Source organism: Schistocerca nitens, chromosome 3, assembly GCF_023898315.1.
Source record: "Schistocerca nitens isolate TAMUIC-IGC-003100 chromosome 3, iqSchNite1.1, whole genome shotgun sequence".
NCBI classification, from domain to species: Eukaryota; Metazoa; Arthropoda; class Insecta; order Orthoptera; family Acrididae; genus Schistocerca; species Schistocerca nitens.
Window position 1 is genome coordinate 308,582,408 of NC_064616.1, and position 22,638 is coordinate 308,605,045.

At 38.3% G+C, this 22,638-nt stretch overlaps 1 protein-coding gene across 5 annotated transcripts in view; it reads left to right on the forward strand.

Moving 5' to 3' along the window:
- Positions 1-22,638, forward strand: part of LOC126248280 (protein lap1) — a 160,183-nt gene that overhangs the window by 62,140 nt on the left and 75,405 nt on the right. For all 5 annotated transcript variants that reach the window (XM_049949126.1, XM_049949124.1, XM_049949130.1 and 2 more), the window contains 2 exons: positions 12,338-12,412; positions 17,620-17,745. In XM_049949126.1, coding sequence (XP_049805083.1) covers positions 12,338-12,412; positions 17,620-17,745 — 201 coding nt within the window. The remainder of the gene's footprint in view (positions 1-12,337; positions 12,413-17,619; positions 17,746-22,638) is intronic.

The window sequence follows — 22,638 nt, forward strand, 5'->3', positions numbered from 1 at the left end:
TGTAACAGCTGGATGTTTGAGAAGAAACTGTGAGGCAGTGTGGGATGAAATTTAATGTAAGGAAATATGAGACCCTGGTTACAACTAGAAAGTATGATAGACCAACTAGCTGAATTGAAGAAGATGGAAAGTGTCAAGTACTTGAGAAGTGTGATAGAGGAAAATCGAAGAAATGAGAAAAAGATCAGTAAATGTGGCAGACAGGCAGAAGCATTTCTGTGAAGTATTAGGAGCCTGTTTAGAAACAAAGACAACCCACAATAAAGAAAAGTATATAAAAGTTACTACATCCCAATATTGATTTTTGCATCTGAAATATGGGTAATGGAGAAAGGAGTAAGCATGTGAAATGAAGTTCCTCAGAAGTAGGAAAGGAGTAATGAGGAGAGATAGGAGGAGGAACGAAAGGGTAAGGGAAATAGTGAAAGAGAATAGGAACACTTGCAGAGCAGGACTAAAACATCTTGGCTAAGATGGTATGGGCAGTTAAAGAGAATGGAGAACAACAGGATTCCAAAGAAGATACCCGAAATGGAGATATGAAGGAAACAACCAAGAGGAAGACCAAGGGATAGTGGCTGAAAGGTGTGAAGGAGTGTGCTGAAAAAGAGAGACAAGGACTGGACCAGAGTGAACACAGAAAGACGCTCAGAAAACGGGACTAGATGGCGAGGCTTAAGAAGAAATAAAATTACCGTCTTCAGATGACTGAATATGTTAAGTTTCATCTTTTTTTTTTTTTGGGGGGGGGGGGGGGGGCTATTGAGGTGAGATTGATATAAAGGAGGGGTTAAATTTGACAATGTTTTCTTCCCCTTCACTTTTGATGGTTAAGCAGTAGGCCATTGAATTTAAACTTCATCATGCATCCATTGAAGATGATGAGCCCACAAACGTCCAAAAACTCACAAACAAGTTTGTAGCAAAAATTCACATTGCCACACTCAGTGATTTTGATTGAAGGTACCAAACCTAATAACATTGCAGAGTCCTCAACAGACCATATCCAGAATGATTTTACTTTTAAGTTCTGGGTATATCAAAACTTCCTGTTTAAGGTGTGCATTGTTTGTTAACTGTGGGCTTAAAAATCACTACCACCACCACCACCATCAACCATTATCAGACATTTATCATCCATTGCTGGATATAGGCCTCTTCCATACATTACGATCTTCCCTGTCTTGCATCCAAGTTTTTCTTGTTTGTTTCTTTATGTCAAATCCATATTTCATTCAGTCATCCTCTAGGTCCTATCACAAGGAATCCAACACAGAATCTCTTTATTACATCTCCCATCATTTCGTCTTGCTATATACCAGTCCCATCTCCATTTCAAATTTGTAATAGCCACTGTCACATCCTCTACTCCTGACTGTCCTTATCAAGTATCAGTTCCATAAGCTATTACTGACAGTATGTACTGGTTGTAGACTTCTTGTTAAAGGTACATTGGGAAATTACTTATGAATACAGCATGCAGTTTACCAAATGAACTTCATTTCTTTTAAGTGTCTGTCCACTTGTTGTTTCCAGTTTCCTGAGTTTACAAAACCATCAGCTGTTTATAACTTCATCATTAATCTTTACCATTCCTCTTACTGGCATACTGATTGTGCATTATTTTCATCTCACTATAATTAATGAGTATGCATTCTTCATCCCATTTTAATGGTTTGAAGACCGCTTCCAAGACAACAGAAAACGGTTTTGGTGGAGTCCCCTTTACCCTTGTGATGTAGTTGAACACAAACTGTGGCCTAGTTGTACATAATCTTGAACCACCTGATTTAGGTATATTCTACTCTGTGGTGCCACCAGCATGATTTTTATTGTGACCGAGTCAAATGCTTTCTCAGAGTCAGTAAACCCACACAAAGTGGTAGCTGATATTTATTGCTTCTCTCTATAACTTCACTGATAAGCTGTAGAGTGGTCCATTGTGCTATATCTACTTCTAAATCCAACTTATTCTTTTGCCTGCTTAAAGTTTAATGTTGTTTATAGATATTTAGTAAGTAGTTTTCTAAAAACCTTATGTACTGCTAATGAAAATGTATAGTTCTTTACATCTTGTAAATTAGTGTGGTTCTGACTATCTGGCTTTGTTCTTTTTATGCAGACATTCTGAGAATAACTGTGGAAGTTTTGCTTTCACCACTTCACCCCTCCCTTTTATCATTTCTAATATTATTTCCTGATTCTATATACCTAATTCTTCCTACTTCTTCTGGTAGTACTTTCAGAATGCGCTCAGTTTCATACTCTATTATGTCAGTGCTAATTTCCTTAGTACTGTGTTAAACAGATTTTTAAAGAAATATTCAAACACCATTAGTGTGGTCTCTCAGTTCATCGTAACAGAGCTGTCTGATGTATTGACTCATGTGATTTGATGTGTATCCTGCATAAGTGTGTGTTACATTTTCTTCATACTTTGGTTGTTCTCTATTGTCTACCTTATAGTCCTGTTAGAAAGTATAACATTTTCTCATAAATATTTTTGAATGCTTTTGTTTAGTTCAGTTTGTTATATCTGACTTTGAATATCATTAACTTTTAATTCATTTCTCTTCTTCATCAACCGTCTTGTGTCCTCAAAAATTTCTTTTAAGCAAGCCAGAATTAGAGAACAGAAAGAAGTCTCTTGGGACTAAATCTGGTAAATAGGATGGATGAGGAACCAATCCAGAGTCCAGTTCGTGCACTTTCACCATTGTTTATCACTGATGTGTGGGATGGTGCATTATCCTGGTGAAAGAGCACTTATTTTGTGTGCCAACCTTGGTATTTTGTCAGCCAAAGCAAGATTCAGATGATCCAATGATGAAGCATAACAGGGTCCAGTTATAGTTCTGCCTTTTTCCAGGTAATCTATGAGGGTTATTCCTTGGAATTCCCAAAAAACATCGGTCATCACTGTACCAGCTGACAAAATGGTCTTTGCTTCCTTTGGTGCACTTTCACCAGCCTTTGTTCATTCATTTTGACTGCCGTTTTGATTCTGGTGTGTAATGATTCCAGGTTTTATTAACAGTCTCCGATTGGCACAAGAAGTCTTGCGGATTGCAGTTAAACATTGCCAGACATTGTGTTGAAATGTTGTGCCAGGTATGCATTTGGTCAACTGTGAGCAATCATGGCACCCACCTCAGCACCTTTGTAGTCAATTCTCCATGCTGGATATTACGCACTCTCTCAGTTGAGATGCCTGCAGTCTCAACAGTCCTACAAATTTTTATTCAGCAGTCTTGCATTACCATATCATGGATCTTGTCAATGGTGTTCTTTGTGATGGCCTCAATTGGATGATTGGAGCGTGCTTCATTATCTGTGGTTCTCCGACCATTAAACCAGAAGTAAATGGTCTTCAGTGATAGTGCAGAATCAGCGTGAACTTATCCATTTCTGTTTTGATTTGTGCTGCAGTCCAACCCTTCAAATGAAAATTTTTAACAACAGTGTGAAATTTAAGTTTTCTCCATTTTCAGTTGCATTGACACACTGGCCAGTTCAGTTGGCTGTCAACAATGAACTGTACATCATACGTTGTTGAAATTGCTTATACAATCCTTGTCATAAAGCTTACTAACCATGAAGGCACAACAAAAATGTTCCATTCTATCATTAAAATATATCAGACTTACCAAACCGTCCTCATATTGCGCTTCACAAATAGACAAATTGAAGGTTACTGTTCCAGTTGAATGTCCACATCTTACAGAGGAAAAAGTCTTAGATTATTATTGTAGAACTGTATGACATGTATATCAAAAGTGTATCCACATCTGCTTTATAGAATTTAACTCTCAATCTGACATATTGTTCTTAAACATGAAGAAATTACTGTGTATTTGAATATCCTCAAATGAATAGGCTGAATTTGAGAAAAATGCTAATTTCCAAAAGACAGATGCTTGCTCTTTTTTTTCTTTTTTACTGAGGTCATTAAAAAATTATCTTTTAAGATGCAAGGTGACTATGATAGAGAGGAGGAATGAGCATTATATGATGAAACTTAGAAATTCTCCCAGCAAGCAAAGGTTGCACCATTACCTTACAAACTTTGCTAGACTGTTGATGACAATCTACAGGAGCACCACATCACTCTCAATTGAACAAAGTACCGTGTGACAGAACTACCTCTGTGTGATCTACCCTTTGCAGTTGTTAGAGAATTTCTGATTATAGCAGACAAAATTCTTATTGTAATTACTCCTTCACCCTTATTAGATTGCATGTATTACCTACTCAACAATAATTCTACTTGTAGTTTTTTGAGCCTGTTTTATAACGGTGGGTACTTGTGTTTTCCAAGTCGTGAGTGTTATTCGTTTCTTGTTTAAAAGCATGACGCCATGTAATGTTGCCTTTGTAAAAGATATTTATCATATGTGACCGTAACTGGTTGTGAGTAAATAATTTACAAGGCAGCACTGTGTTCATTATGCATCTTTCCAAATATATTGACAGTGTTAATAGTTGTCTGAAGATAATGTTTTAATTGTATTTGAGACAGTTACAATAAATATTTTAAAAATGTATACAGTTGAAACATTTCTCTTGACATATGTCATCCATTATCAAAAACCATGTTCATTGTATCACAAGCCATCTTCATCCTTACTCTAAACTTCTTCATCTTTCAAGACCTGAACTACAAACAAATCAGGCGGATAACTACTGGAGCCAAGTTACCTTTTCCTATGCCATCTTTCTCATAGATGTCATGGAAGAAACATCTTTTAACTCCCAGGAGCTTTGTCCCCTGCTTGCTGTAGATGTTATTTGTGGAGTAGTTGAGCCTTTCTTAGTCCTGAAACAGTCTGTTCATTCCTGCACATCTGTTTCATTTGTTTAATCAACCATCTGATTTGGAGTGGAGAAAGCCCCGCTTTATTAGTAATAGTATATACCATGCAGTGAGAAACTTATTCTGAGAATAGTATAACACTCAAGTGCTGATGTTGATTTATTTAGCAATACCAGGCAATTTTAAAAACAAATATTACAAAGATAGTAAATAAATAGAGTTGTCTATGAAAATTATTATGTAAGCATGTCACTGTGCAGTTCATTGTACATGTTAGTTAGCTTTCTTTTAACTATCACTATTTTTTATGTATAGTGCTAACACACATTTATTTATTATTTCATGCTGGCCTTGATGTATCTCATGTAAGTGGGTCAGTTTCTGTACCTTCTTTTTACTTCAGAGTGAGAATTAATATTTTTCCACCTGTAGTTACAGTTTTGTGCACACAGGGAAAATTGCTTTCTATCCCCAGTAAATCAAAAATAATTTGTATTTGCATTTCTTGTGTTGAAATTACAAATTACTCACATCAGAGTAGCATTGCAACTTATACACTACTGAAGAGCTCCAAGCATAGTGTCATACAGTGCCCAAGTTGGGTCACATTAGTCTTCCAGGCAACATTAAGCCCATTAGTACTCCTTTATTATTATTTTATTTGTTTTGTACTTCATTTACTTATTTTTATTTATTCCTGAAAACATAATATTGTTACATCATAACCAGAATCAAGTCCAAATCTGAAAAACAGTGTCATCAATGAAATTCAATATTTAGCGCAGAAAGCACTTCTATTGTGAACAGCAATGTACAGGAAAAATGGAACTGAACTACTCAAAAGAGATTGCTGCTGTTTTACAAACATCAAATATTTTAGAATATACAAATGTAAGAAATTTTTAGAACCTTCCAGAAGTTATAAATATTAAATAACAAATAATTGCTGGTGGTAGAGTTCGAATTGGTGATCAACAGCATGCCAGCGTGTGATGCTAGTTGCTATGTCACACTTCATACAACACAGATCACAGCATTGCTGCCACTCCTGGAGAAACAGCAGCCTATTGTTTCAGAAGGTCTCATTGGAGCTGACCACAACACCGTGGATCTAGATGTTACCAATAGTCCTCTGTATGGCAACACAGGTGAATCCTTAGGTTCTGTTAGTGTTGGTACATCCTCTTCTTTGTGATGAGCTTTGGAGGTAGTCCCTCCTGTTGAAGTTTTGCAGTTGTAGAGCTGGTCTTCAGTTTCCTTGGACGATAAGCCCCCATTGTCAATGTGCTCATCATGAATGCAGTAGTACTTCATACAGAGGACATAGATGAAATCTGCATGCTTATATCTTCTTGATGAGGGCTGAAAGGGTCATAATCTTCAACTTTGTTTGTAACATCTTGCAAGCTATGAAGGCTAAGATACAACCCAAAGTACCAGTTTAGTAACTTTTCCAAAAGTCACACTTTCAGTATAGACATAAAAATCCACACCAAGTGTACTGGACTGTATCTTACTGACCAGTGTTTGGCGTTATAGCACTCTTGGTCTTTTTCCTGGAAGTTAAGGGTCTATATACAAGCCACCTGTCTTGATTCTTTGCTCCTGCTGATGAAGCGATCCTGAGTATCATCTGATTGAAATGGGAACAGTGTGTCTGTTGCCATTTTGGCCTTGTGGCCATTGAGCAGAAAGGATGGTTTGAAGCCTGTAGTGCCTTGCTTTGCTGTGTTCTTTATGAATGTCAAAACGGGCGATACTATGTCTCAATCTCTCTGTCCGACATCAATGTTCATCAAGAGCGTATCTGTCAATGTCTTATTAAAGCGTTCTGTGAGGTCAGTTGTCTGTGGATGGTAGACAGTTGCCATTCTGTGGGTGATGCCGCAGTGTCCAAGTACAACTGAGACTAGTCTAGACTGGAGAACTTTTCCACGATCAGAGATCATCACACAGGGTGCTCCGTGCGTCAAAATGATGCCTCGTACAAGGGACTTTGTAATTTATAGAGCTTTGGCAGTTGGCACAGCTTTGCTAACAGCATATTCAGTGCAGGCTATTATGCAATGACTCTTATTTGTTGATTTTGGGAACCTCCCAACAGGTTGATTGCAATTTGGTAGAATGGCGCTGCTGCAGGCGGAATTGCTATTAGATGTACCAGAGGTAAATTGCGGCACGTCCTTCTGCCTGTGGCATTCCTTACAGTGGCTCACATAGTGTTTTAACTGGTCAGTAGAGACCTGGCTGGTGATACCTGTGTTTAATTCTGTCTAAAGTATTAATGACTCCCAAGTGACCAGATGTTGGAGCGTCAGAGAGAAACAACAGGAATGATCAGATTATTGCACATCTTATACAGTGTTCCATTTACCGTGTTTACTCGAATCTAAGCCGCACTTTTTTTCCAGTTTTTGTAATCCAAAAAACCACCTGCAGCTTAGAATCGAGTGCAAAGTACCGTAAACGGAAGTTCTGAAAAATGTTGGTAGGTGCCGCCACAACTAACTTCTGCTGTCAAATATATGTATACATTATCCATTGAAGTAAATACAAATTCCATATTGTTCATCTTCGAATGTTGCAGTGTTTCAATGTACTACGAAAATCTGACTGGCAAGACTGTTAGGGATGTTTGTCAATATGGCCAACTCTACGTTCTGAATTTATTCCTACCTGTGAGAAGAGATGGTTGCTAATAGGGACTTTTATGAATTGTGAATCACATGCAGTATTCTCTTCACCATAAGAATAATACGAATATAAACATTTTGCTACGTTTGCTTCTATCTCATTTAAATTCTGTCTGCCTAATAAACTACGAAACTAGAGTGAGATAACAGCAAACGCGGAAGAATATACATATTATGTCATGTTTATATTTGTATTATTCTTATGCGTAATAGTGATACAGTCAGAAATGAAGCACGGCAATTGACTAGATTTTTAAAGCTAAGATGACTCTAATTTCTGTGCAGAATGTAATGTACTAAAGAGGTGTCTGCAAAGATTTTCAAACGGAGAAAAATTTTTGCTAAACTCTCGTTCAGAACATCTTCTATCATACGCAGTCTATTATTTGGTTCTTGTTGAACATTATCAAAGAAAGCAGCAGTGTAAGTAACAACAAATAGCAGTCTCTTGCCATTGTTTTGCTAATGAGACGATTCCTATCTCTCTCTCTCTCTCTCTCTCTCTCTCTCTTTTTAATTGTAAGCGGCGGTAGCACGCACAAAGCAAGGCATGCCGCGAGTGGCGACAGGCCGTAAACACTCATTATCAGAATGCGACAAACAATGCATGACAGTACAGTAATGCATCTTCAGCTTAGAGTGACGTAAACACCTATAACAAAGAGAACGGCACCTATCAGATCAAAGAAAAATAAGCTATCAATTCAAACCAGACGAAGCACGTGAAAAAGGAAGGGTACCCGTATAAATACGGATGGAGCGCCTGACACATAGCAATGGCTACCTGGTAAAGCTTAACTGCTAAACTTACGTCTCGAACCAAACTACTACAGCTGTATCGTCATTCATTCGACCTAAATTGTGTCTCTCATATTACAATGGACCAACTTTGTTTCGATTTGGAGACGCGGCCTAAAACTTTTCCCCCCCCTTAAATTTCGAGTCTCAAATTTCAGGTATGGCTTAGATTCGGGAAAATTTTTTTTCCTTGATTTCGAGTCTCATTTTTCAGGTGCGGCTTATATTCGAGTGCGGCTTAGATTCGAGTAAATATGGTAGTATTTAGAATCCTCATTTGGCTTGTTTCTCCTTCTTCAAGGCTTCTATTGTTTTCGTCAGTGGTGGATCTTCTCTCTGTTCAGAAGCAGTGTCATTTAGTGCAGCAATGACGGAGATTTCATCCACACTGCTGTGTTCCACCAGAGGATTCCTAGAAAGGCAATTGGCATCACTCTGTTTAGATCCACATTTGTATACCACTGTGACACTGTAATCCTAAAGCCTGAGCACTTGTCTCGCCAATTGACGTGATGGGTCCTTCAGGCTAGTCAGCCAGCATAGTGAATGGTGGTCTGTCACAAGGGTGAATGGTTTGCCAAATAAATACAGCCAGAACTTGTTTATGCCTCAAGTAACTACAAGACACCCTTTCTCTGTTTTGGAGCAGTTCATCTAGTACTGAGAGAGTACTCTGGAAGTATATGCTATCAGCTATTTAGCGCCTTCATAAATTTGGACTAGAACTGCACCTATCCCATACTCACTAGAGTCAGTGTGAATGTCTGTCTCAGGATTCTCTTCATTCAATTCAAGGACTGGAGAAGATTTTAGTGCCTTATTAAGGACAAAGAAAGATCTTCCTTGTGTCTTGTTCCATGTAAGTTTAACGTCTCCCTGCAGTTGTTCTTGCTATGGATGTGCCTCGGTACAGAAGTCCTTTATGAATCGCCAGTAGTACGAGCTCATTGTGAGAAACTCCTCATATCGAGAATGTGCCAAGGAGCCACAAAATCTGTGACTGCTCTTATTTTCTGCAGATCACTTGTCTCCATTGTCATTCACTAAATGCCCCAAGATTTTTATTTCTTGGGTGGCGGAGAGACACTTTTTTGGATTTAGATGGTTTCTCTGATACTCAATTAAATGTGGGATCAACAGCGGTGTGCTTTAGGCCCTTATGGATTTCAGCACCTCATTTGTATTCTAGTCAAGTGACCATATTGGCAGACATTACTACCTGGGTTTAATCATTTCCACGAACGGCAGTTCGTGTTTGGAGTTGGTTGTAAGCTGTGCAGGATTCGGATTTTATTCACAGTGTACACATGAACTATGTTGAATCTATTTTAAATGCTGACAGAAAAGGAAAGTTGTGAGGACACGTCGTGAGTCGTGCTTGGATAGCTCAGTTGGTAGAGCACTTGCAGCAAAAGGCAAAGGTGCTAAGTTTGAGTCTCAGTCCAGCACACAGCTTTAATCTGCCAGGAAGTTTCATATCAGCACAAACTCCACTGCAGAGTGAAAACTTCACTCTAGAAACAGGAATGTAAGTTACCGGGAAAAGTTAGTCACAAAGGAACTAGGGCCTCCATGAACATATCCTTTGATTGAGAGAGTGATGAAATCAAATAAGCATGACTACAAGCGAACATTTAACAACAAAGTGTCTAGTTAGCCCAAGTTGTTGTGTGTATTCAACCTAAGAATATCTGATTTTCAGCCTGGAAATAAATTCGTGAACTAATACATCTTTTAGGGATTTTGTACATTTGTCCGAAAAAATGGAAAAGCATGAAAACTCCCACTCACACAAAAATGCAAAACAGAGAGTTGCAGAAGCTTACTTACAATCACTTTCATATCATGGAACATAGTCTTCTTTAGCTGATGACAATAAGTATTCAAGATTACGGGAGAGGAAGCCCCCTGAGTCGACTAGTGTCTGGACAGGCTGGTCATCAGTGATAATGTCAGTGATATCTCCTGTCATCTTTGTGACTCGTCCATGGAGGATTTTCATCTGTGGTGGTCTCGCTTAGTTTTCCTGAATTTGGTGGCTAGGCGAGTGGCTGGTAACTAAGTAGCACAATGGGGAATGGCTACAGCATGTTGGGGAGTGATCTCATCCAGGGTACAGTGATGCACTTCATCCCACATGTTGACTATATTCTTTTGCACATGACTGATGTGAATAGAACTGTTGACATGGTTATTGTCTTGCAGGTTAATAGTCATCAAATACACATCTTCTTTCTCTGTAGTAGTGTGTCCAGGGCATCCACCACAGAAACACAGGTGTGTTCTCCTCCCTGCTTCAAATGTCTGTTCTTCTGTGGGGTGTTTTGGGTACTTTGGCTATACCTGCATGGGCCGGGTACTGTGTTGTCGTTCGATGGCTATGGCGTAAGTCCAAGTTGACCACGTCCATTCTTCATGCCATGTTCAAGTGATGATGGAGATCAGCGCTAAAGATTCAAGTCTATTTTTGTACTCGGTCCAACATTTCTGCATGGTCAATACTTGTTTTCAGGAGGTATAATTTTAAGTACTGCCAATAGACACATGTATTAAAATAGATTATCTATCCTTCCATCTGGAATCATAACTTCTTTTCTCATGGAGGAAAAAAGGATAGGTTAGAAAGTAGAGGCAGTACACTCAGACCCTAAGATGAAAGTATTGAACAGCAGTTTGGGGTTCGTGTCACATGCCATCCTTTTTAACCTTTTGCGACTTATCCTACTTTCTTTCTGGAAGTTAGAACTAGCAGTTCTTGGTATACCCACTGGATTCCTGTATCTCAGATGAGAAATGTTTCGTGGTGAAGGGTCAAAGTAATCTGTGACTATGCCATAAGCAGTGTGCATGTCGCATACATTGAGTACAGCCTTTGGAGGCATAGCTCTCCTTGTATGACCTCGTAGGCTCACGAGTCCAGTCATATGCTAGCTCTAGCCCGGATTCCTGTTTACCTCTGTCTACATTCATTTGCTTATGCATTGTTCATTTTTGAAGCTGTTGCATCCTTGCAGTTCCATGTTTGACCCTGAATGTTTTTTTGGACCCTCTGCTCATGGTCAGTGGGACACTCAGTGTTTTTTGCAGAAGCTATGTGCCATGTTTCTCCCCACTCGTCCTGAGCATTTTGCAGATGCTATCATCTCGCTACATGAGATATAACAAGTTCCGAAAGCTAGCATAGTTTTTTCTACTTTTATATGTTTCTGTTGGCAGCGCTTAAAATTTCACGTCCTTAAGGTAAGTACAACCATCCATTCTGTCTTTTGGTTAATATTTTAGTCATTAAATTTTTATTTCACTAAACAATACTATACAGTTGTGAAACATAGGACTGATAATGAAGAGCAACTCAGTTGAAGCTCTAGCTTAATGTTTCTGTTTTAGATTTTCCTTATTTTTTGCAGTTCTTTGTTAGGTGAATGGTGTTTCGCAGTAATCTTTGTCTAGCTGAGTGAATATTCTATGTCTAATTATTTTAATACTAAATGTTAGAAAAATTAAGAAGATAATTAATCTTTATTTCCCTTTGCTTGTCGCTTACTTCTACCCATTTTTTGTTGCCTGCTGAAGCTAAATGATGTTCAGTTAATTGTTTTTAACACATTGGAAATAAAACTAAAATTTTAGTCTTAATAGTTGCAACACAAAGCTGTGTCTGTCAATGCCTGTCATATTCTATTCTCTGTTACCTCTACTGTCTTTATGCATATTTTTATTTCTTAGTCTTGACTTGAAAATTCGCTTTCAGAGACTAAATTAACATTTAACTACGTTATACTGCTGTGACTCCTGCCCAAATAGTTGTCCTTTGTAAATAGCAGCTTTATGCCTGTAGGATACATACCAAGCAAAGTAAAGTTAATGTAACTCATGTTTTACCTTTGTGTATGTTTTTAAGATTGTTTTTTTGATTTTCATTTTAATAAACATGTATGTTTCTACTTTTATATTAAGGTGATGTATAAACATGCTGCTGTGACGTCTCCTCTCAGAACTCTGTCTAATACTTCATCACTTTTTAATTTTGTAGCCAGAGGTAATTGGAAATCTACCTAATATTACTGAGCTGTGGGTGGACAACAATAGAATACGATCAATCCCAAAGGTATGTTTTGAAAAATATACATACTAAAAATATATTTACATTTTTAGACACCTGTGATAATGTTATTGTTATATTAACTTTTAAGCTGTTCTCTGAGCTGCAGCAGAGAACATTGTTGTTATTTTATGTACATATTTTGTTTTGTATTGAGCAGACAGTAGAGTTGGCATCAGTTTGTATTTAATTATTCTCAGACCATTCATGCATTTAATAGTACATTGCTTCTATATAGTACATTTTGCCAAGATGATAATTGTTTTATCATGTGGTGAGAGGGTAATTTAAAGATGCAAACTGATTATTATATAATATAAACAGCCTCCATAGGGAATTTTCTACTTACATGCTAAGTCAGTTATAGGAGGACCTACAGTTTAATGTGGTACAACTCATAAATTTTCACATTAACAAACATTGCCGTAAATGAAAGAAGTGACAAGTGACATTTAAAAATCCTAGGGGTGACTTGCTATTGAATCCTGACCTTGGATTTGTTGCATGTCACTTCGCCAGAAAGCCACAGAGATGCACTTTGTTAGTTATGAATCTGAAATCCACATGTTTCTGATCTAGGGGATCATCAGTGCTTCCCATTCTGTGATAAGCTGTGTGCTTGCTTTATTGGCCATGGGTGGTCACGAAAGTGACGCATCATGTTGTATAGAGGATGGAAAACTTTGGTCTCATTGCCTGTATTGTAAAGGTGATAGAAACATCACTATGACAAATTTAAATATGTGATGAATGAGTACCCAGGTAAAGTGTCCATAAGCTTACAATGTTTGTGATCTGCATCACAGTCTTTCTGTCACATGAGGCCCAGTCAGGGCAGAGTTTTGTTTGTCTTCTTGCACTGCATTGGTGTATGGTGTACCCAGAACTACTACTTGTATAATATCTGAAGAGAGTAACAATGTCCCGTATAAGTGGCACAAGAAAGCTGCAGAGAAAGAGAGAGAGAGAGAGAGAGAGAGAGAGAAAATTGGTGAACAACTCCATCAAACAAGTGACCTACAAGTGCTCGTTTTCCCTTAGGGGTTTAGGATACACTTTCTTGTGCTGTGTAATTGTAGCTCTTGACCTTGACCACTTCCTCAGTCCTAGCCAGTCTAGGAAAGATGATACTTCCCTTGAAGTCGCAATAGGATTCCCGTTAAACCAGCTGTCTTAAGAAACTGCACATAAGAGGCCTATAGAAGGACAGTGAATTGATCGTTAGCTTTCATCAGTTTTAGAGATAAACAATTTTATTAACTGGTTCCAGTTTACATTCAGATAGCATCAATCCATAATTGACAGTTATACCCTGTAGGGAAGTTACACTCAACTCTGCCTATGTGAAAATCACCTAGTAGGCAATTTTCTACTGTAACTTTTGTTGCAAATTTCTATTTGACCCACCTCCAAAGAAAACAAACTAATCTTGCAGGCCGTTCGGAACTAGAGTGATAATTATACAAATGTGTTGTCAGTAGTACATTATTTGTTAGTAAATGTAGTGGGCTATTCACTACCACTGAGCAAGCCATCCAAACTTCAGCATTCTTCTGTAACACCACATTTCGAAAGCTTCTATTCTCTTCTTGTCTAAACTATTTATCGTCCATGTTTCACTTCCATACATGGCTACACTCCATACAAATACTTTCAGAAACGACTTCCTGACACTAAAAACCTATACTCAATGTTAACAAATTTCTCTTCTTCAGAAACGCTTTCCTTCCCATTGCCAGTCTACATTTTATATCCTCTCTACTTCGACCATCATCAGTTATTTTGCTCGCCAAATAGCAAAGCTCCTTTACTACTTTAGGTGTCTCATTTCCTAATCTAATACCCTCAACATCAACCGACTTAATTCGACTACATTCCATTATCCTCTTTCCCCAAGATCGGCTTCTACTATATTGGTGATATGTGTCATGCAATTTAAGGCATCTTGAGATTAGTATCTGATTCAGCTTTCTTGAAGTAAAAATGTATTTAAAATGATGCCTACACAAGTTTATCTTGTTGTCCATCTTTTCTATAAATATGTGATATATATGTGATCTACCCAACTAATCTTCAACATTCTTCTGTAGCACCACATTTCGAAAGCTTCTATTCTCTTCTTGTCCAAACTATTTATTGTCCATGTTTCACTTCCATACATGGCTACACTCCATACAAATACTTTCAGAAACAACTTCCTGACACTTAAATCAATACCTGATGTTAACAAATTTCTCTTCTTCAGAAACGCTTTCCATGCCATTGCCAGTCTACATTTTAAATCCTCTCTACTTCGACCATCGTCAGTTATTTTGCTCCCCAAATAGCAAAACTCCTTTACTACTTTAAGTGTCTCATTTTGTAATCTAATTCCCGCAGCATCACCCGACTTTATTTGACTACATTCCATTATCCTCGTTTTGCTTTTGTTGATGTTCATCTGATATCCTCCTTTCAACACACTGTCCATTCCATTCAACTGCTCTTCCAAGTCCTTTGCTGTCTCTGACAGAATTACAATGTCATCGGCGAACCTTAAAGTTTTTATTTCTTCTCCATGGATTTAATACCTACTCCAAACTTTTCTTTCATTTCCTTTACTGCTTGCTCAATATACAGATTGAATAACATCGGGGAGAGGCTACAACCCTGTCTCACTCCCTTCCCAACCACTGCTTCCCTTTCATGTCCCTCGACTCTTATAACTGCCATCTGCTTTCTGTACAAATTGTAAATAGTCTTTCGCTCCCTGTATTTTACCCCTGCCACCTTCAGAATTTGAAAGAGAGTATTCCAGTCAACATTGTCAAACGCTTTCTCTAAGTCTACAAATGCTAGAAACATAAGTTTGCCTTTCCTTAATCAACATTTCTACGGAATCCAAACTGATCTTCCCCGAGGTCGGCTTCTACCAGTTTTTCCATTCATCTGTAAAGAATTTGCGTTAGTATTTTGCAGCTGTGACTTATTAAACTGATAGTTCGGTAGTTTTCACATCTGTCAACACCTGCTTTCTTTGGGATTGGAATTATTATATTCTTCTTGAAGTCTGAGGGAATTTCGCCTGTCTCATACATCTTGCTCACCAGATGGTAGAGTTTTGTCAGGACTGGCTCTCCCAAGGCTGTCACTAGTTCTAATGGAGTGTTGTCCACTCCTGGGCCCTTGTTTCGACTTAGGTCTTTCAGTGCTCTGTCACACTCTTCACGCAGTATCATATCTCCCATTTCATCTTCATCTACCTCCTCTTCCATTTCCATAATATTGTCCTCAAGAACATCACCCCTGTATAGACCCTCTATATACTCCTTCCTCCTTTCTGCTTTATCTTCTTTGCTTAGAACTGGGTTTCCATCTGAGCTCGTGATATTCATGCAAGTGGATCTCTTTTCTCCAAAGGTCTCTTTAATTTTCCTGTAGGCAGTATCTATCTTACCCCTCATGAGATAAGCCTCCCTCTACATCCTTACATTTGTCCTCTAGCCATCCCTGCTTAGCCATTTTGCACTTCCTGTCGATCTCATTTTTGAGACATTTGTATTCCTTTTTGCCTGCTTCACTTGCTGCATTTTTGTATTTTCTCCTTTCATCAATTAAATTCAGTATCTCTTCTGTTACCCAAGGATTTCTACTAGCCCTCGTCTTTTTACCTACGTGATCCTCTGCTGCCTTCACTATTTCATACCTCAAAGCTACCCATTCTTCTTCTACTGTATTTCTTTCCCCCATTCCTGTCAATTGTTCCCTTATGCTCTCCCTGAAACTCTGTACAACCTCTGGTTCTTTCAGTTTATCCAGGTCCCATCTCCTTAAATTCCCACCTTTTATGGGACTTCATTTCCACAATAAGTATCATATAAATCTTCATAATTATTTTGTTTGATGGTAGTCTTTAACATTTTAAAACAGCACTGTTACATGAAAAATTGCATTTTTAGATTTGTTCTACTAATATTCTGATCATTAACCAGACATTAGCTATACAGATACAGCTTGTTATGTAAAGTTCGTGACATCACCAAATGTTAGTTAAATACACAGTGCTGTCCTTTGATATCAGGTGTACTATATTACCTCTGCTTTCATATCTGTTTGTGCACTGGCACTACCAGTCACTTTTAATAACTGTGGTAGCAGCATGCTATCCATTCTCTAAGTTACCTTCCTGCTGGTGTCATCTACTTCCTCTGCCAGCAGTTGCCATCATAGCTGGCACCTGCTTCTACCATGAACTGTCACCTGTACAACTGTGTCTCCATGATTTCTTAAGGCAATAAATCCCACAAGGAAGCATCAACTCATATGAGTTGATCCCAGGCACATGGGGATGAGCTGACACTGCATCAGTTTTTACTACACCCCCAGGATATAGCATGGATGGCTAGTAACACAAACAAATAAATTTGAGACAAGTTCGCAAATAATTTATAAGCCCACAAGGGCATATACTGTGGCAAAATAACTATGGATGAATGTTTCTGCACAGTATAAAATACAAGTAAAGAGAAGCAAGTGTAATTTTTGTACCTCTTTGTCCACAGTGTCTCTAGTTTCCTTTGGCTTGTGAGCATCATCAAGAAATTGTAGGAGTGGGTAACTGAACCAATTTGGTTTGTACACAGTGTCTGCACCACTGTCTGATGTTTTGCTCTTTTCGTGTTGATACACGACAACAAGAGACCATATTCTGTTTTCTAAGCAGTGTTTGTCAGTACCAGATGTACCAGCAGTTCTCTACAGAGCATCTTGTTTTTTACTGTTCTTGTACTGCTTGTATAGTCTGCTTGTATCTCCTGAAACTGACTTTACAATCTGCATATGCCCTGTCTCAAAATTATAAATGAAAATCACAGAAATATAGATGTTCTCCAGTATTATTTATCATGTTAACAATCTTTTGCCTCCAGAGTATGGAGGAACAGGACTAGTTACACAAAAGTAATTGTGATTCATACAAAAGTAAATGTCATAATAGTCTATCAGAGAAACATACAGCTGAGAAACATGGTTCCTATTTGGAATAATTATTTTTTTCTGGATTAAGGGTTGTTTTTAAAACTTAAATCTTTCTTTTGCATGAGTAAAATTACGAATGAGTGTTTTATCCATGTGCTGCATTTGTGAGAACTTTCAGGTTCCATGTAATCTTGACTTTGAACATGTTTTTAGTAAGTAACCAATTTTGTATGTTAATAGTTTGATTTAATTTTCAGATAATTGGCAATCTGAAAGACCTTGTTCACTTCGATGCCAGTGGCAATAACATAAAATGGATAGCATCTGAAATAGGACACTGTACAAAGCTTGTTGATCTGACACTTTCATCAAATGAAATAAAGGTAAAAAAATATTTAGGTTCAGACAAATGGAAACTGTATTTTATTCTGTCTGAGATTAAATCAGAAAAGCAAGGGACCAAACCATTTGAGTCGTGCTGCTACAAACAAGTACAAAAGAATTATAATGTAATGAAGATTCTAGTCATGCAAATGGACAGCCATTAAGATGACAATATTTGACTTACTTTATGATAGGCATATGAATCTTTGTAAGATCAAAAAAACAGACAATATTATTCATTGTGTAATTTGCGCTGGAGTTAGTTGTGATCATATTATTAAATAAAACTTTTCTTATGATAGAACTATAACCTACATGTAAGCTCAACAAGGAGATTTGTAATAAGTTATTGTAAAATGATAAGTTTTGTTGTAAGCTAAAATTTAAGATTTTTAGAAAGAGCAAATATTTTTGAGATATTACTTCTTAATCTGAACTTCTTAAAGTGGATGAAATGTGTACCTGTGGTGATGCCACCTACAAATACTGCAACAGTCATGGAGTGAATACAAAAAATGGAACCTATAAAATCTGCACAATATACTGATGTTTTAATTACATATTTTTAATGATGATGAACTTTTTTTAAAAAAAGGAGTAAACTACCATGGATCTGTTTATTACTGTATTTATCTTTTGTGGTATCTACACAATGGCACAAAAGCCAAAATAAAGTACTATGATAAAAGTTCTTAGACCATTAACATGTCATATCTGTTAAGGCAGTCCAAAGCAGGTAAACAAGACTGACTCTTTCTTTTAAATATGTGCCTGAGTGAAGTAATATATTACTGCTAAGCAGATCTGTCATATCTAAGTGGATTTCCCCCCACAGCTCAAATATTATGATGAAGAATATGTTGAATATGGCACCATGATTTCCACCTCTTTTTTGTCATTCATATTTTTTATTCTTGTTAAATTAGCAGTTTTCCAAGTGATTTTACAGTTTATACCAGAAACTTTCTATTTTTAGTGCTTTTGTATTAACATTTTTGGATTTTGCAATTTGACTTATTATGTTGACTCATTTGTTAATACCATTGATATATCAAATGCTGTCAGTTCATGGACTCACATTCAGGAGGTGCAGGCTTTGAATTTCTCTTTGGTTAGTCAGATTTAGGTATTCCTTGATTACCTGTATTGATAAAGACAAATGCCGGCATGGTTCCTGTGAAATGAACCCTGCTGATTTACCTCCCCACCCTTGTCTAGTCCGAGCATGTGCTATGATTCTCGTGACATCCTTACCATGGAGAGATTAAGCTTTATCTGCCTTCCCTAATTCTTAAAGTAGTCAAATTGAATGTATTCCAGAATGAAACGAAACAACAGACTCTTTGTGACTGAATCACTTCTTTGTAACTAAGTCTTATTAAAGCTTGTACTTCAGTGATATTATTTACGGTTCAAATAGTTTGGCATTACATTTGCATGCTTTCTGGGCACACTTTGAAAAATGAGCAGCCTTATTTTCTGACATAATCATATTGTCAACACAATTCTTATTTTTGAGTAATAAGAGTGTGTTTCAGCATCTCAACTTTAGACGCATTTTCTCGTGTAGGAACATTCAAGGTATTTACGTGAAGTATAATCATATTTTGGAATTAATAGTTCTTACTTTCCATGCTCGCAAAGAAAAATTTGGAAAGAAATTCCACGTTATGCACGACACACTTTGTTTGTTTTCATTTTACCCATACATGTTTCAGGACTTTCTGTGCTATCTTCAGTGGGTTTTTGTTAATTATTATTATTATTATTATTATTATTATTCGTTGTGAAAATTTTTGTGAGTGGATAACATATTGTGAAGATTCATATGGAATTCAGCTCAAATCTATTTCTGTACAGTGTGTTTCTAAAATGAATGTAAAAAATGAGAGGGCTGTTAGAATGGGTCATAGCAAGCAACTTTCCTGTAGTAACCCATATCAACATCACTTAGCATTCAGCTCTACATGTCATTTAACAGGGTCACCTGCCACCAGGAAGGTAGACACACAACCCGCCATCCAAGTCAAAATGATAGCAGGTATTCTGGACAGGACAACACCACAAGGCATCCTGCAGCATTTGCTGGGATTCCAACATGCATTTGGCAGCTAAGGTGCCTGTCTGATACGATATCGCACAGAGGGCTGGACATGTGCATACTGCAGAGTCTGATTTGCCCTGTATCAGTATGTCAACAAATGGGGGCACTCTTGTGTTTGGTACTGTGCAGAGCAGACAGGAAATGAGTGCTTTTCTTGGTAAGAAAGGACAGACATGTACTGTATTTGTGGGGTAATGGATGAAAATGCTCTCACGGTGCTCTGTGGTCACTCAGCGGTTTCCGAATTGTCAATTGCCAGATCCACACATGTTCATTGCCATCCCTTGGTCCCTAAGAGACAGGTGCACTTGAGGTGAATTGTCTACTCACAAGTTATTGTAATTGTGCATGTGCATTTAAGTCCTACATCAAAACCCAATGCATTCATTTTGTGATGCAGGTGTGAAGGCGGGACAGACGTGGTTGTCAACACACAGTGTGTGCAACAGAGTTTAAAGAAGAACTGCAAAAAACACATCTTATAATGGTCTGCAATTTGTGTCACAGCATTATCTGCGAACAACCTAAGTGAACTCCTCAGATTGTCACTCAGGTCATTTACATAGATCAGGAACAGCAGAGGTCCCAGGACACTTCCCTGGGGAACACCTGATATCACTTCAGTTTTACTCGATGATTTGCCATCTATTACTATGAACTGCGACCTTCTTCCAGTCGCACAACTGAGACGTTACCCCATAGGCCCGCAGCTTGATTAGAAGTCGCTTGTGAGGAATGGTGTCAAAAGCTTTCTGGAAATCTCGAAATACAGAATCAACTTGAGATCCCCTGTCGATAGCGGCCATTAATCCGTGCGAATAAAGAGCTAGCTGCGTTGCACAAGAACGATGTTTTCTGAAACCATGCTGATTACATATCAATAAATCGTTCCCTTCGAGGTGATTCATAATGCTTGAATACAATATATGCTCCAAAACCCTACTGCAAACCGACGTGAACGATATAGGTCTGTAGTTAGATGGATTACTCCTACTACCCTTCTTAAACACTGGTGCGACCTGCGCAATTTTCCAATCTGTACGTACAGATCTATCGGTGAGCGAGCGGTATTATATGATTGCTAAGTAGGGAGCTATTGTATCAGCGTAATCTGAAAGGAACCTAATCGGTATACAATCTGGACTGAAGACTTGCTCGTATCAAGCAATTTGAGTCGCTTCGCAACCCCTAAGGTATCTACTTCTAAGAAACTCATGCTAGCAGCTGTTCGTGTTTCAAATTCTGGAATATTACATTCGTCTTCCCTGGTGAAGGAATTTCGGAAAACTGCGTTCAATAACTCTGATTTAGCGGCACAGTTGTCGGTAACAGTACCATTGTCACTGCGCAGCGAAGGTATTGACTGCATCTTGATGCTTGTGTACTTTACATATGAGCAGAATTTCTTCAGATTTTCTACCAAATTTCGAGACAATGTTTTGTTGTGGAACCTATTAAAGGCATCTCGCATTGAAGTCTGTGCCAAATTTTGTGTGTCTGTAAATTTTAGCCAATCTTCGGGATTTTCCGTTCTTCTGAACTTCGCATGCTTTTTCCGTTGCCTCTGCAACAGCGTTCGGACCTGTTTTGTGTACCATGGAGGATCAGTTCCATCTCTTACCAATTTATGAGGTATGAATCTCTCTCAATTGCTGTTGCTACTATATCTTTTAATTTGAGCCACATCTCATCTACATTTGCATAGTCAGTTCGGAAGGAATGGAGATTGTCTCTTAGGAAGGCTTCTAGTGACACTTTATCCGCTTAATGGGTGTAGTCCGTTGGAACTTGTGCATGGGCACCAAAAGCATGGTATTTTGGATCTGTTGCACCCAAAGTTGCTTGCCCCGGACAGTTGTGGTCTGCCGTGTTTTCCTCACAGTGCTGCTGCTTGGGCCCGACCTTTTGGATGGAAGCAGGGATGGCTGTTGGGTGTATGCAGGTCAGGAGCAGCTGAGACATGTTATAACCTTGACAGCACCGCTTCCAAATCAGATGGACAACAGGGTCAGATGTGGCATTGTTGTAGTGGAGGTTTTGCTCATCTGGGGTTCACTTTCCCAGGCTTGCAGTCAACATGCCATCGGCTAGTATAGTCATAATTGTGTCAACATTGGCAATTATGTGGTGCTGTCACACATGGATGGCTAGTGAGAATAAAATAAATGGGTATAAGCTATTCCACTGTCTGGTGTGTGTGGAATGAAGATTATTAGCACCCTTACCATCTTCAGAAAGTTGAAGCCCTTAACCCAGAAGATTTTCTGAGCCTCATTGGCTTCTGACATTGGTTTTTGCAGAAGTGTGCCATTCAACCCGAATTCCCACACATTGTCTTTTTTATGGATGAGGCATCCTTTACAAGGAAAGGTGTGTTCAACAGCCATGGTCAACACATGTGGGCATAGTAAAATCCACACACCACCTTTGTTCATTGTCAGCAAGAGTGCTTTGTCGTCAACGTTTAGGCTGGTTTGCTAGGCGATAATCTGATCGGTCCATGCATGCTTCGCCGCCCCGCCCCCCTTCCCACCCAAAGTCTGGATACAGACAGACACTTAATCTTCTTAAGGAACACTGCCAGAGTTATTTTAACATGTCCCACTAATGGTGCAACAGTGTATGTGATACCAGCATGATGGTTCATCAGTGCATTTCACTCATGCAGTGCAAAATTATTTGGATGAGACATTTGGTGAGAACTGGATAGGATGCAGTAGACCAGTGTCATGGCCTACAAATTTACCCAAATTGATGCCTCTTAATGTTTTATCAAGACAGATGAAGA